The sequence below is a fragment of the Musa acuminata genome, chromosome BXJ1-7 (genome assembly GCF_036884655.1).
Source record: "Musa acuminata AAA Group cultivar baxijiao chromosome BXJ1-7, Cavendish_Baxijiao_AAA, whole genome shotgun sequence".
Classification (NCBI taxonomy): domain Eukaryota; kingdom Viridiplantae; phylum Streptophyta; class Magnoliopsida; order Zingiberales; family Musaceae; genus Musa; species Musa acuminata.
Window position 1 is genome coordinate 1,691,945 of NC_088333.1, and position 16,119 is coordinate 1,708,063.

Genomic DNA, 16,119 nt, shown 5'->3' on the forward strand with positions numbered 1-16,119 from the left:
GATGAGATCACGACTCTAAAATTCACATGTTTCTATCTACACAGGACTGCTCTTGAGGAATTAATTATCGACATAAATATGAAGTCTTTGCCTTTTGTTAATTGAAGGCATGCTAAATTATTGTTTTACCATGAAAGAAATTCCAATTTAGAAATTGAAGAAAAAAGGATATGGAGGACCCAAATGCTATTAGCAAAAACCAGTATTTGTGATTTTGAGAATGGAGATGTTTTGGAGCATAATGAAATGGGTATTAACTGAATATTTTGCAGGTTTAATCTATAGGGAATTGCCGACGAAGTTATGGAACAGTTAAGCGGCCTAATTAACTATGGTATGGTTCACAATAGAAACAGTGACTTTGGTTAAGTGGGCTCGCTAATCTCTTAAACGGATGAATTTGAGAACTTTTTGCAAGCCATCTTAAGTTTCAAGATTATATCTGTCATGAGTTTTTTTAGGAGTAACTTGTCATAACGCCGCAGCAATTTGTGTATCGGAGATCCAGCTTTTCTGCTGAAAATTTTGTGTGGCCTTCTCAACTTAGAATTATGCTCCATGTCCAATTCCTTATCGATCGTTTTGATTGGTTAGTCTTGAAATATTAGGTTCATATATATAGGTTGGGATTGTTTTTGAGTTACTGTGACTGTGCCATGTTTATAGTGTCCTGAACCCATCGGAACCTATTTAACATTACCTATATTTCACAGTTTCAGTTCAACCTAAAGTCTCCCTTTTTTAGAAGATTTAACTACAGAAGGCTCTGTTGTCGATCATCTTAGTGATAACTGATTTATTCATATCCAACAGATGCAGTTGCTCATGTTATTTGCAGTTAGTTTATGCTTTCAGAATTACAAACATTTTCAATGCTTTAGTCTCATCTAAACAATAGGGTTGCTCATCTGCAGAGACTTAGGTGAATGCAAGAAAACTTAATGACCCTATTATAGGCTGGTCTTTGCTACCATGTGCTTATCACCAATAAGATTAAAAATATTTTTACATGATTTAGGGTTCCCCATGCACCATTGTCTTCTCTCAACAAAAAGGCCTGCTTAACATGTTATTGAATTGATTGAGGATTATGTTTCGTTTGCCTTTTTCTTTTTGCCTTTTGGGAAAATTATAATGCCACTAGGAGATGAGTTAGAGCTGCAAGTGCCTTTATTGTCCCAAAGGAAACAATATTATTATATATATCTCTGTAGAGTGAGTATCGAGAAAGTTCATGAAGTTTTTGGTTATCAAACTTTCTGATCTATCCATCTGATATGCAACAGGGCTTTTGGATTTACATTGCAAGTTCACCTGTTTGACAATTTTCCAGCACTTTTATTTATTTTATGAAACCAGTGTTTCTCTGTACACATCACAAAGAAAACTCTCCTATTTTTTTATTGAATTAATTTTAACTGAACAATAAGTGAGAGAAACAAAAGGAGGCACAGAAAAGGCTTTGGAGGTCAACCACCACCACCACCACCGTGACTTCAAACTCCAATGTTGAAGTAGGTGGTGTAGGTCTCATCTCGCAAGCTCAGTAATGGCTGGAGTAGAAAGCTTCTCTTGGTTCCCTTCGCCGTGAAGCTGATGGGGTGATACCCACTCAATCCCTTCCCGAACGTGAAGCTCGCGGCCGTTTGGAACGCGGCACCATGGCGGTCGGCGTCGTTGGCTGGACAAACAAGCTGAACGCCATTACCCGAGGCGCAATCGTGGTGCACAAAGCAGCCCGGAGTGCTGTCAGCTTCCAGCGAGATGGTGGTCGCTTTCCCATCCAATCCTTCCACCACCCGAAACATGGAAGCATTTCGATCCTGGGGCACGTCCTCCGTGACAGAGATAACGAGCCCTTTACCGGCACCTTGGTGACGTACCACCTTGTCCGGGAGATCGAACGGCTCGAGGAGGACGACCCTTCCGATGACGGCCTCTCGGGATGCGATTCGAGGTACGGCTTTCTGGTCCGTGTAGACGAGTCTAAACGTGGCTTGCGCAGCAGCATTCGTTCCGAGCTTCGGAGATGCTGCCATGGTGAGCAGGCGCGTGGCGTCGAGGCCGGAGGCGTTCACCCCGGAGAGGAACGTCGTGCCGCCGCAACTCTCCTGGGTGAGCGATACGAGCTGAAGCCTGTGATCATCCGGAACTGGCAATATCCAATCAGAGAGCCCTTGAGCCACATCCTGCTTTCCCATTTCGAATTCACCAGAGCTGAGACCGACGAGAAGGTACGGTCCGAATAGAACTGCTTTCAATGATGAGAACTCCGGACGATCATCTGCGCAAGCAGAACATCATGACTACAAATCAAGCAGCAACAACAGCGGCAGCAGTAGCAGTCTCCACCAACTGACCTTGTATGGCCTCTGTCCTCACTCCAATTGGCAGCGACAGGTTCAACAAATCTTTGCTGCCCCACGTCTTGGTGATCGACAAGACATTTCCTATCATCATCAGCGAAAAAGGTTGGACAAGCTTTACCTGGGAATTGCAAGTGTCATATTACTGCGGTCTCACCTGGGGAAGGCACGGCCACGCTTTGTCCATTTATCGTAGCTACCGCCCCACTATTAGAAGTCCAAATCGGTACGCGAATGCTCAACGTAGAGCTCTTAGATGGCGACTGCGAAATATAATCTAAACCTAATCAAACTTTCGATCAAAATCCTTGAAACTGCATAGAACTCGTGCTGCTGCATCACCTTGTTTACGCTGGCGACTGTGAATTGAACTCGAAAATGGTCGTCGAGCGAAGAAACTTGTTGTGTGTTTTGCTGCAGGGTGAGTTCTCCTGAACGCCAATTAAGAGTGCTCGATATGAACTGGATGACATACAGAGTTGGAACGGCACCCTCTTCCTCGAAGTATATCGAATCCCCGAGCTTCGAAAAGGACTCGATGGCTGCGACAGCATAGAAGAAAGTGAGGAGAAATGCAAGCGGTGACCAAGCAATTGAATTGGGCCGAGGGAAACATTAGAAGGACCTGTCCCATAGCAACACCAGAAGGATGAAGTGGGAGTTCCCCAGCCACCTTGGCCGCTCACTGCTTTCGAACCTCCAGGGTTCATAGGGAGGAAATAGATCATGATTCCTGGTTCAGTCCCCCTTTGAATGCTCAACACTCCATTTGTCAATGCGCGTTCATAGTGATCCGCGTACGCCATGTTCTTTGTCCATCTCAACAGATTGCGAGACACCTGCATCATGCATGTTTCAATCCTCTACTGTGTTTAGAGTGGCAAACGGTGGCTTCTCTGTAGCAACGGGATGGAGATAGCCTGACCCGATTCCGGTTCGGTTCAAACCAGAACCGAGTCGGTCAATCATCAATGATTCCACGATTCCAAATCGAATCAGAACCGACCTTCGAGGGTTCCTAAATCGGAGAAACAAAAGAATGAAATGAATCAGAGTGACGAACCTTTAACAGGTTATAGGTAGTGCAAGATTCTTCAGTGTTCACTAGCAAGAAGCTCGCCAAGCGATTCGGCTCAGTCCTACATGCAGAAGAAAGAAGAAAGAGAAGAGAGTCGTCAACAAATCTTTGTCAGCTTCAGTGTAGAACAAAAGTTCGGTCCTACTAACCAATGTTCATTTACGGTCGATCCACCCGTTGCATATGAGTGCGAGGAATTCACAATGTCCATAAATGTCATTCCAATTTCCTGCAGTTAAAAGAAGAAGAAGAAAAAGAGCTTAGCCAAGTGGGAACTTTGGCAAGAAGCCTAAGTTAAAAACACCTTGTAGAGCAAGTCTCCAGTTATTTCGTATCGCTTCTGAGCCCCAACCACTATTGGAATGTGTGTGTTGCCATGGAATCCCGAAAGGAGATCAGCCTGTAAAAGAAGCAATCCTCCCTCATCTTGTATCATCATCATATTTATATTCTCGAGAAAGCACATCAGATGTTACCTGCACTGCAAGTGGTCCGATAAAACATGGCTTATCGAATAGATGAGCCAACACCAAATGTTTCGTATTATTCTGCATCATCATCAGTATCTCTTAAATGAGACATGTAATCTGCATCTTATTTCTCTTGCAAACATGTGTATAAGTGTGTATATATATACCGTGACTGTGTACAGCGTGTAAAGGACGTCGTTCATGCCACCGGTTTCTTCGTTCATGGCTTCCCAATGCCATGCGATGGAACGCTTCTTGATGTTATCTATCACACGGTTGCCGAAGTATTCAGCCATCCAAATCGCCATGTCTAGTGCTTTTGCATTGTTACCATGCAAATACTGATCCACCAGTCCGGCCAGGATCTGTATATTGATGGTTAACATCTCCCTTCACGTACGCATGATGCATGAACGTATGATACGTACCTTATGGATGGTGTAGTAGGGAGCCCATACGGCTTTCACTTCTTCGTACAGGTCGAACTCCTCCGTCGAGAAAGCTGAGAGATACCCGGTTCCGATCTTCTTTTGGCACTCGTCGAGTGCGTCGACCACCGCGCTCATCCCGTCGCGTATCGTCCCGTTCTCAGTGGCTGCCCACATTAACGCTGTTGCACTCATGTAGTGCCCTGAAGAAGCTCACACATATCAATCGAATGTATATATTGTCATCACTAGATCAAGGATGGGTTCGAGAGCAAGCTCATCACCAACAAAGTGGCCGCGGAGTTGTCCGTTAGGTTCCTCCCATCCGAGGTAGGGTTCGCCGGGCGTCGGTAGGCCTGCCAGCTTGCGGAAGCTCCAAACGAGTCGGTCCACGTCGAGGAGCAGCAGGTATTCCAGATTCGTCTGCTGGGCTGTGCCATGGAAAGAACTGGGGTCGACTCGGACGTCACGGAGAGATATCTCCTTCAGGAAGTTACCGCCGTTGGCGGCGGATTTCATCCCCGGCCGCTTCACGGCTCGGTACAGCATGGCCCAGTCGAGCTCGGTGACCACCGGCTGGCCGGCCTTTCGCGGGAGAATGTTCATCCACGTCGACTCCTCGTTCGGGTTCAGATGGTAGCGAGAGAGGGAGTCCACCATCGTGCTGCGGTTCTGGCCGAGAAATTGGTAGTGGGCGACCGTGGAGGCGGCGTCGAAGATCCTGTCGGTGCATCTGTTGGCGGAAGCGGGAAAGAAGGCCATGGCGGCGGCGATTGCCATTAGGAGGGCAACAGCCAAGCGATCCATCATTTTGGTCCGAAGAAGAAGAAGGAGAAGAAGAAGAGGGAAGAAGGATGGGATTTTAAGCTGGCTGGAAGCATCAAATTCTCTCCTTTGACTCGGCTTTGTTCTTTGAACCACGCGAGCAACGCCATGCATTCGCTGCTTCTCCTGTACTTTCTCTAACGATACAATGAATCACCTCCGATTTAGGTATAATTTTTTATTTAGTAATTAATGAAATTTAGAAAATAATTATTCAACATCCTAATATGGATCATATTATTTTTTTGTCAATAAATTTAAAAAAAAAATATTACCTTAAGGAAACAGTTGTTCTTTCTATAACGATACACTTCCGATTTAGGCATTATTTTTTTTATAAAATATAATTATTAACATTCTAGTATGGATAATATTATTTTTATCAATAAATTAAATAATATTAAAAATTAAAAAAAAATATATATTACCTTAAGGAAACAGTTGTATGAGGACAGCTATGTTAGTTTGTGTACTTTCTATAACGAAACACCTCCGATTTAGGCATACTGTTTTTATTTAGTAGCTAATAAAATTTATAGAATAATTATTAACATTCTAGTGTGGATAATGTTATTTTTGTCAATAAAGTAAATAAGATATAAAAATTATTACCTTAAGGAAAGAGAGGAGTTGGATGAGAACAGATATGTTGCTTTGTCTTCTCATGTACTTTCTGTAACGATACACCTTCCCTTTAGACATGATTTGTTATTCAGTAGCTAATAAAATTTATAAAATAATTATTAACATTCTAGTGTGGATAATATTGTTTTTGTCAACAAATTAAATAAGATATAAAAATTAAATAAATTATTACGTTAAGGAAAGAGGAGTTCATGAGGACAGTTGCGTTACTGTGTCTTTTTCTAAATTTTTAAAGTATTTTTTAAATATTTAAAATTTTATTTTAAAATTAAAATATATTATAAATATTCATATTATATATAGTTTCTGAAAATTTTAATTCCTTTAAATATTTAAGTTTTATTTCGAACTTAAAATACTTTGTAATTATTGATGTTTTATATAATTTCTAAATATATTTATATTCTTTTTAGTGTTTAAAATTTATTTTTAGATTAAAATATATTTTAATTATTCATGCTATATAGTTTCTAAAATTTTTATCTTTTTAATCTATTACTATTTATTATGTTTTAATAATTTAATATTAATGATTAGATTTTTTATTATAATTTCATGATATTATAATTTGGAATTAAGAAAATTGGTCAAGATGTAGGTTGAAATTAAGTAGTAGGTTTGGCTAAGCGCATGGGTTAAGCCATAACCCATAGACTACGCCTAGCTAATAAGTTAAGCCTAACTTGTAAGTTTTGTAGGCTACAGTTTAGTTCATTACCTTTTGTTTTATTGAAACTTAAATATTGATCGGATAAAATTAGATTTAATTAATTTTAGATTAATTCAGCGTCATTCAGTTTAACCTATTCAAATTTATTTAACCTAAATTAAATATAATATTATCTAAATTATATCGGTCTACTCCGATTAAATAAGGATTAGAGATTGATTTTGTCCGAGGGTTTTAAGTCAATTAAAAGATAATTGATATTATTTAATTTTAGTGATGATTAAAAGATAAATTGAGATGCTTTAATATATTATTTTATCTTGATATTGATATAATCAATATGAGATAATTTTATTTCTTTGCCGAGGGCAAGTAGGATAAATTTAAATAGTAGGCTATCATGATAGCTAAATAGTTCCTCCATCTATTATTGGGAGCATATCCCCACTTTCATATGTACAAGACACCACTCCGTCCATGGATTTGTTTTCATTCATTGTCGAAATACATAAGCTTATCTTATAGTATAAAGCTTCTCCATTCACTAAGGAAGGGCACATTTGGGTTTTTGATATATGTCAGTGGGATAATTGACTTTTAAACATATATTAGTTTCACATTTGACTTGTAAGGGTCCATATTTAATATTGTTAATTTTTTTTATTTTTTATTTTCATAGCAACTTCTTAATAAGTACTAGATCGGAGTCGAACAAAAAGCAAACCTTCCTCTACCGCTACGTAGATACAATAATATTTATTTTTGAGTTAATATTAATATATTTCTTAATAAAGCCTATGACTATTTTTTATTTATATTTAATTAAATAAATTAATTATAATAAATATTTATATGTTATATATTAATAAAGTGTTCATTTATTTAGCTCTTGGTGTACACATGGAAAGATGTTATGGTCCCGTAAAACAAAAAATCTATGATGTGATATCTTTTTATGGTATTAGAGCATAGTTTAAAGTATGGTATCAGAGAAACTTGACCCTCCTCGTTGCTCAAGATATGAAGGTTGAGAAACCTGACCCCTTCATTGCTTGAGGTGCAAAGGTATAACCTTACTCAGGACTTAACGATAGAGCATCCCGACCCTTCTCGTCGTTGACCCGAGATGCGGGGATTGGTTACCTTAACCCTCTTTAGGCATGCCAAATGTATGTTAGTTTAGCACTCTGAATCTTACTAAAAAAATGATCAAAGGAGCTAAGACAATGTATTAGATAGGCTAGATGTCATACTTTAAGACCCTCTCCTAGAAGTTCTCGAAGCACACCTATGGGGAGGGGGAGCAAATGATAGAGATAATATCGTTGACCAATCATCATCTGACATATGGTATCTAGGTTGAAAGAAGGAGATAGAAGCTATCCCCTACTAATATGCCCATATGGATAAGGGTCCAAGGTAAGTAGTAAGCTATCTCTGCTCTATCACCCACACAAATTAAAGACCAAATGAAGATTGTTAGAGGCGATTGAGGGCTACATTTCTCATAAAATATTTTACATAATATTATGCCCTTTTACAATCATATATAAAAGCTTATTTTTAGTGTAATTATCGAGAGATAACTTTTTACCACTCATTGGCACACTTATTTATCTTGGGTTACTAATTTAGGCATGTTGGGAAATCTAAGAGGTGATATCACATGCGCAGTGGAAGAACATAAAATAAAATATATAATTTATCAAAGATATGTTCGTTGTCGTGCGAACATTGATGTGTAAAATCTGCAAAACTTAAAACTACGTATTAGACAGATTGTGTTACCTAGGAAGATCATATATCCATAAATCCCTGTAGATCTCTAGGAGAGGGTAAAAGAGGTTAAGCGTCCTCTTCTCTAGTGGTATTCACACAACAAGGCTACGACGACACTCCTTAAAAGGCTAGGCCTGCTCTGAGGAGGAGAAGGAGAGGCAACTGAAAAGCTTTAGCCTATGAACCATTGATTCCCTCCTAGAGGTCCCATGTCAACTTAACTCTAATAGATTTTGCTCTATTGAGTATTGGATCTCCATCCAACTACCCAAGTCTCTTAGATTAGTGGATCTCTATCCAATAATCTTTCATTGGCTCTTATTTGATCTCATCTATAGGATCCAATAATTCAAAGACTTATTGGATATCCAATAAGATAGAGGCTCCGACAGATATTTCATATATGAACCTCTACTCATCGCAACGTCTACCATATATGTGTGACCCTCTAGGCCCAATATCGAGCTAGCCGTAGGTCATACATGTCAGAACTCCTTCTAGCTCAATGAATTATTATTTGTTGGGAAATCTTGGGGGGCGACATCACATGCGCAGCGGAAGAACAAAAAATAAAATTCTTAATTTCCTAAAAAAATGTTCGTCATCATGCGAAGATTGGTGTATAAAAATCGACAAAACTTAAAACTGTGTATAGTAAAGATTGTGTTACCTACGGAGATCGTATATCCCTGAATCTTTGTAAATCTCTAGGAGAGGGTTAAGGAGGTCAAGTGCCCTGATCTCTAACGGTGATCCACACATAGGGCTACGATGACGCTCCTCAAAACTCCAAGCCTTCTATGAGGTAGAGAGGAGGAGAATAAGAGAGGCAAGCAAAGGCTCTAGCCTATGAACCACTGAATCCCTCCTATTTATAGAGGTCCTCTGTTAACTTAACCATAATGGATCTTCCCTTATTAGGTATTGGATCTTCATCCAACTACTCAAGCCTCTTAGATTAGTGGATCTCTATCCAATAATCTCTTAAGGGCTCTTATTGGATCTCATTCAAAGGATCTAATAATTCATGGGCTTATTAGATATCCAATAAGATAGGGGCTCCGACATATATCTCATATCTGAACCTTTACTCATCGCAACACCTATCATATGTGTGTGACCCTCTAGGCACAAATCGAGCTGGTCGTAAGTCATACCTGTTAGAACTCCTTCTAGCTCAGAGAATTATTATCTTTATAATAATTCAATCGACTCATCGACTACGGACGTACTAGGCCACTACGCCGTAGTCCCCAGACGATATAGGGGAATCCAATCAATATGACATATCTGTCCTCAGTTACTGTGTACCTATAATCCCTCATCCATCTAATATCTTAGAGACCGTATACCGGGCATGATGTTGTCGGACCCATACGGTTTCTACTCGAGTCTCGCTCTAATCGGATTCTCTCAAAGAACTCTTTCTCTCTCAATCCGAATGACCCTGGTTAGGGATTTATCTGAGTAAGAACACATGAGAAATTCCTCTCACGACACTGAGAGTGGATACTTCTCTATTGACACTGAATAGTCTCGTAAGGTTGACTATCACTCACGATAACCAGTTGTACTAGATCTGGGACATCCAAACCTATAAGTTCGGTATCAAAGAGTGGAGCACTCATATAGGATATCCTTGGTGTCTCAAGTCTAAGGACCAAATACACAATTGAGACTACGGAATCACTGTCTAACGATAAGATATCATCACCATCCAGCATTCCGTAAGTGGATCAATCAGTGAACTCATTCTCCAATGGGCACATGTACTATATCCCTAGTGTCCCTACACGAGCAGTTATAAGACCAGCTATATCCATCATATGGGCGAGTATATAGCACACTAGTATGTCCAGTTATCTCGATATCCCTCTCGAGTAACCTATGACCAGAATTATTTATGATATGTGTCTAAAGGTGAATCGGTCTCATTATAGTGATCTCATCATGATCCGATTTCCATTACATAGATCCGATGACATCATAATATATATATATATATATATATATATATATATATATATATATATATATTGTATATATATAACAATCGATATATAGTGATAAAATATCAAAATATAATAAGTAAAAAGATTGCGTGTCAAGTTACACGTGTCATCACTCACGTAATTGGCTTGCAGGGCACATATGACTAGTATTATCTCCATAATATTTCACTCGACTCATCGATTGCGGATGCACTAGGCCACTACGCCACAGTCCCCAGACAATACAGGGGAATCCAATTTATTAAACCTGTCTATACTCAGTTACCGTATATCTATAGTCCATCATCCATTTAATATCCTAGAGACCGTATACCGGGCATGGTGCTTTCAGACTCATACAGTTTCTACTCGAGTCTCGCTCTAATCGGATTCTCTTGGAGAACTATTTCTCTCTCAATCTGAATAACTCTGGTCAGGGATTTGTTTGAATAAGAACACATAAGATATTCCTCTTATGACACTAAGAGTGGATAATTCTCTATTGACACTCAATAGCCCTCGTAAGGGTGACTACCACTCCCGATGATTGGCTATGCTAGATTTTGAATCTCCAGACCTATAAGTCCGATATCAAAGAATGAAGTACTTATACAGGATATCCTTAGTGTCTCAAGTCTAAGGACCATATACACTACTAGGACTATGAAGTCACTGTGTGACAATAAGACATTATCAACCATCCAGCATTCCGTAAGCGGATCAATCAGTGAACTCATTCTCCAATAAGCACTTGTACTGTATCCATAGTATCCCTACACGAGAAGCTATGAGACTAACTGCATCCATCATATGGACGGGTATACAGCACACTAGTCTGTCCGGTTATCTCGATATCCCTCTCAAGTAACCTATGACCAGGATTATTTAGGATATGTGTTTAAAGGTGAATTGATCTTATTATCATGATCTCATCACGATCCGATTCTCATTGCATAGATCCAAAGACATCACAATATATATATATATATATATATATATATATATATATATATATATATATATATTACATATATGCAACAGTCGATATAAAGTAATAAAATGTTAAAAATATAATAAGTAAATAGACTACGTGTCAAATCACACGTGCCATCACTCATGTGATTGAGTTGCATGACACATATGACTAGCATTATCTTCATAATATTTCACTCGACTTATTGACTACGGACGTACTATGCCACAATTATATAAATTTTAAAAAATAATTATATTTATATTATTTTTTACTGTGTTATAGCATTTTTAGTAATCCTAGAAAAACATTGTAATGTAGTTAAAAAATATTATAATACAGTAATACAATATTTTTATTTTCAACAATACTAATAAAAACATTGTAATGCAATATAAAAACATTGTGTTAAACATCATAACACAGTATAAAAATACTGTAGCACAGTATTTCTAAATGAGTTATAGTGTTTTTTTTATATTGTTAAATACATTATAAAGTAGTGTAAAAACATTGTAACTGGTCACCTATGTATCGGTCGATAAAAAGAACAAAAAGGAAAAGGAAAGGGATAGTTGACTGGAGATATTTAAAGTATTGGGTAAAAGAATACGTCATTTGGGAATTTTAGAAACGAGACGTCTCTCGGGAAACACTTAAAATAGGGGGTTCTATATAAAAGTTCGACCGGACCCGAATCCGAATCCGTATTCGTAGTCGTTGACTTTGTCGCTCCTCCCCGATCCGGAGCCCTTGGTATAGCGGCCAAGGAACCTCGCCTCTCCAGAAAACCCATCCAAGAATCTTCACATCCAGAAGAAGAAAAGGTTAAGTTCTCTTCGAATCTGCCTGCTTTCGAGTTTGTTTACTCGATTATCGTTTTATCTTCGCTTTCGATCGATCTAATATGTATTCGAATGATGTCTTTTTTTCCACTTCGCCGCCAAATTCAGTGACGATTTCTCTTTTGCTTCTTATCCTTTTTTTTCTTTCTTTTTTCCTTGTGATTTGTTGGTTGAAAAGTTAGTGTTATTGTTGGTTGATTCCTCCATCGCCTTAGCGACGGGTTAGGGTTTCGAGATTTCCTTTGTTGAAAAGTTGTTAATAAACTGCATTAAACAACATTCTCTTCTCCACGCAGAGAAAGATCTTCGCTTTGATTTTCTCTATCTATGTCTAAGAATGTTTGCTTTTATCTATCTAGTCAGGTAGGAAGGAAACAGTTCATGATTTGGCGAAGTTCATCGACAAAGGCGTCCAGGTCAAGTTAACTGGGGGAAGACAAGGTTTATTATTCATGTTGTTCTTGGGTCCAAATTATGCACTATATTAATTGTTTCTACATCTATTATTATCTCTCAGCTGCCTAATCCATGAAAGAACTCATTTGAGTGAATGAAGTTTCTGGTTTTACTCTCTGATCAATGTTATCTAGACGGAAAGTCATTAGCTGATTTACATGCTTGAAATTTAGGACAGTGAATGAAGCCAGAAGAAAGCAAACAAAAGCATGTATAAGAGTACCATTTCTCTTGACATGTCGGTCAGATCTTTGGTACACTTGGACTACTAATTGAAGGCAATTTTTTTTTTCAAGTTAATGTATTTTGAAAATCTATCTATAGTGATATCTTTCTAATGTTAGGTAGATGGATCCCTTACTCTTTTTGGTAGTGATAGATATGATATATTGCTTAGCATCCAAAGAAGATGAGAGCTGAATTATAATCTGCATGACTCCTATATCATGTGTGCATAATAAGGATAGTTTCTCACTGTACGCCAGTAAAGAGATTCCTCAAATGTTCTTCTGCAGGGCAATGCTATTTTGAGGAGATCATTACAAATGTGGTATGAAAGTTAATGTAGTTTAGTGCGGTGTGGAAACTACTTTCCCTGTAGGAGGATTTGTTATGGGAAGTTTTCATGAGCTGGAGTCACAAAATTGTATCCCACATGTTTTCATCTGTGAAGAATTTTGTGAAAAATGTGGATCTTGATTAGAATGTCAGGGACTTGAATGTGGAAGATTGTGATGCTTGGATACTTCCTTATCGGATGTGGGGCATGTGTTTGAGATAATTTGAAAATCACTAGCCACCTTGAAAAATTAACTTGTTGAAAATTCCCTTTTGGAGCAGAAGCAACTTTTTGGGGCCTAATCATGAATGAAATCTGCTATATTAGAAGCGCTTTAGGGGGAGCATGCAAATAAGTAGACATAAATAAAGTGATAAAGAACATGATGACTGTTGGATTGTTGGTGAATATTGACGTTAATAGTGCCAAACGATGAGAAAAGAGCAACATAACCGATCCCAAATAGTTCAGATGTAAGGCTTCATTTTATTGTTGATTTACAAACCCAATGATGTGCTTCTTTCATATCTTTTTATTTCTCGTTGATGTTGGCACTGAAATCTTCTAGATGTCAAACGACACCAAAATTGTTGTTTAGAACTGTCTTCAGGAGAGGATGGTCCTTTTTCTCTCACATTCTAACAATTTTTTTGAATGGTCCTTTGGCACGATAGGAAGGAGCAATTTAACTGATATGAAATGTAACTTGATTGAGCCAATTGATGAGAAATGGGCAGTGTAACTGGTCCCAAATAATTCAGATGAAGGCTTGAATTTTTTGTTGATTTACAAGCCCAATAAGTGCCTAATTATACTAGAGGTCTAACAATATCTCTTACATGTTCACTTAGCAACTCCGATATTGTTGCTTAGAACTCCCTTCAGGAAAGGATGGCCCATTTTCCTCAGCTTTTAAGATTTCTTGAATGGTCAAAGTCACAGTAGAAATGAGCAATGTAACTGACCCCAATGGAACTCGATAGAGCCTAATGATGATAAACCCCAAATAATTTAGACGTAAGACTTTATTTTGTTGTTAATTTAGTAAAATACAGACCTAGTGATATGCTCCTTTCTTATCATTTTTATTTCTTGGTTTATTCAGTACCAAATTCTCGTAGAGATCTAATAACAGACTCTACATGTGAGATCTAATAACATGCCATACATTATCACTTTAGCTGCTACTCAATGGTGTTGTTTATAACTTTCTTCAGGCCAGGGGCTGATTTCGTCTCAGCTTCCAAGTATTTCTTGAATGGTCAAAAGTTTTTTTAGAAAGTATCATTTATGTTTGTAAATGGTGACACGTTGGTAGTTTGCTGGTTTCAGAAAGCTGCTTGTGTACCTCGATAAGGACCATTAGAAGTAAACCTGGTAGGCATACGTTGAAGTGAAAAGGTTATGATCAACTGCTAAACTTGGTGCTAGACAAAGCGACAGAGTTCCTGAGAGGTAACTAATTTTCCATGATCATGTTAATTGAAAGTTGTCTATGGGTAGCACTTTGTTTACTGTTCATGTTGCTAAACTGATCAGGTTGCTTTCTCTTGATGTTATGCATCATAAACTTTATCCAATTTAGGACATCCACAGTGCTTCTTGGTGTAAACTATTGGTTCTCTTGCAATATTAGGATAATATTAAACTATTGTTGTCATTATAAATATATTTAGATCCTTGACCACATCGTTTTGTATGCCTAAACGAATAGTTATAGGACCAAAATTAATGTATTCAAAGTTAGACAATGCTTCTTGAACATTGTTATCCTATTCTTGCAGATCCTGATGATCCACTGAAGACAACTGATCAAACCAGGCGCCTTGGTCTAATCGTAAGTATATTGACTTTTCTTTTATCAGGAAGACCTCCTTTTCTCTTGGTTCAATTGAGAACCCTTTGCCATCAGATGAAAATACACGTTGAGAGTGATATACATGTTGTATCTATCCATGATGGCCATGCATATTGAGAATGACACTGTGTTGCATTTTCTATTGTGAACGTCATTCACTTTAAATGGAGCTCTTTGCTTTTTCTTTGCATTTTATTCTGTTGTTGTCCTCCCATACTCATCCTACAATATTGGAAGACACTTTGTAGGTAGGTACACAGGCATCTCCAACATCACTGTTTCCTGTATTGTTTTGCAGATACGTAGGGGGCCTGCTGTAATGCTGGTCTCGCCAACAGATGGAACAGATGAAATTGCAAACCCCTTTATCCAACTGGATGGAACAAGTAGATTTCGTACTTGTTAATCAAATGATCTCCGTATCTTTTATTAGCAGTTTGCCGCTTTGTTATAACAAATTTTTATTTGAGAAAAAAATCATTTTAGTGGCACTTCAAACTGTCTGGATATTAATCTGATCATTACCCCCCACTGGTTTCAAGTATTTCACACCTCTAGTCTGCTCTGTTTTGAATTATTACCTGGATGTGTTTCACCATATTTTGACATTGTGTTTAGAGCTGTAAAACTCCCCCCTAGTAAATTCTGATTAGTCTTCAGATACTTCCATTCTACTTGGTAGCAACATTGCTCCGTTTGCTTAGCTTTTAGGCTTCACTCTTCAGCTGAATGGTCCAGTGGTCAAGTGGGAAAGCTTTGCTCCCACATTGTTCTCTCTTAAGGTGTAGCAGCTTTCCAGATTCAAGTCATGATGTGTTGGTTGTTTGGTATGGCAGGATGTCGATTTTATTTGCTGGCATGCTCTCTGCTTGGCTCGGAACAATACTCGGACAACAGAAGGAAGAAGGCACGGCATGAATAAGCTGCCACCGCAGGAACTGCGGGTCACATGGTCCTCCTCCTGCCGTAAGAAGAAGCTGCAGAGAGGAAGACGAGACGAGGTGGGCTGGCGGGGGTCCTCGCTTTTCTTCGGCCTCCTCGATACAAGGATGGGGTGGACCGCCTCCACCTCTTCCCCTTCGCTCCGGGATAAACTGCAACCGAACAATGATCGGAACGTGCCATGCTGGTCGCCCGATATGATGATAAGGTCCTCACTACCTTTTTAACTGATCG

The 16,119-nt window shown here is 38.5% G+C and overlaps 1 protein-coding gene and 1 long non-coding RNA gene across 2 annotated transcripts; one reads left to right on the forward strand and one right to left on the reverse strand.

The window, feature by feature from the left end:
- Positions 1-1,426: 1,426 nt before the first annotated feature.
- LOC103991142 (uncharacterized) lies at positions 1,427-5,157 on the reverse strand. The gene is made up of 12 exons (XM_009410503.3): positions 4,627-5,157; positions 4,343-4,545; positions 4,082-4,279; positions 3,921-3,992; positions 3,749-3,844; positions 3,594-3,673; positions 3,430-3,505; positions 2,992-3,205; positions 2,709-2,908; positions 2,524-2,629; positions 2,361-2,450; positions 1,427-2,284 (listed from the first exon to the last, which is right to left on the reverse strand). The coding sequence occupies exons 1-12, from the start codon at positions 5,150-5,152 to the stop codon at positions 1,497-1,499; spliced, it is 2,649 nt and encodes an 882-aa protein (XP_009408778.2). The 5' UTR covers positions 5,153-5,157; the 3' UTR covers positions 1,427-1,496.
- A 6,773-nt stretch (positions 5,158-11,930) lies between these two features.
- On the forward strand, positions 11,931-15,606 carry LOC135678142 (uncharacterized). The gene is made up of 5 exons (XR_010514822.1): positions 11,931-12,052; positions 12,430-12,511; positions 14,418-14,540; positions 14,870-14,922; positions 15,242-15,606. It is a non-coding gene; the product is annotated as an uncharacterized LOC135678142 (long non-coding RNA).
- Positions 15,607-16,119: the final 513 nt, after the last annotated feature.

Bases quoted from the DNA above. Each gene is read 5' to 3' on its own strand.
- LOC103991142 (XM_009410503.3), bottom strand. From the start codon at position 5,152: ATGATGGATCGCTTGGCTGTTGCCCTCCTAATGGCAATCGCCGCCGCC. The intron at 3,845-3,920 runs GTAACATCTGAT...CTTCTTTTACAG, and splicing joins TCGGACCACTTGCAGTGCAG to GCTGATCTCCTTTCGGGATT. The intron at 3,506-3,593 runs GTTAGTAGGACC...TTCTGCATGTAG, and splicing joins TCGACCGTAAATGAACATTG to GACTGAGCCGAATCGCTTGG.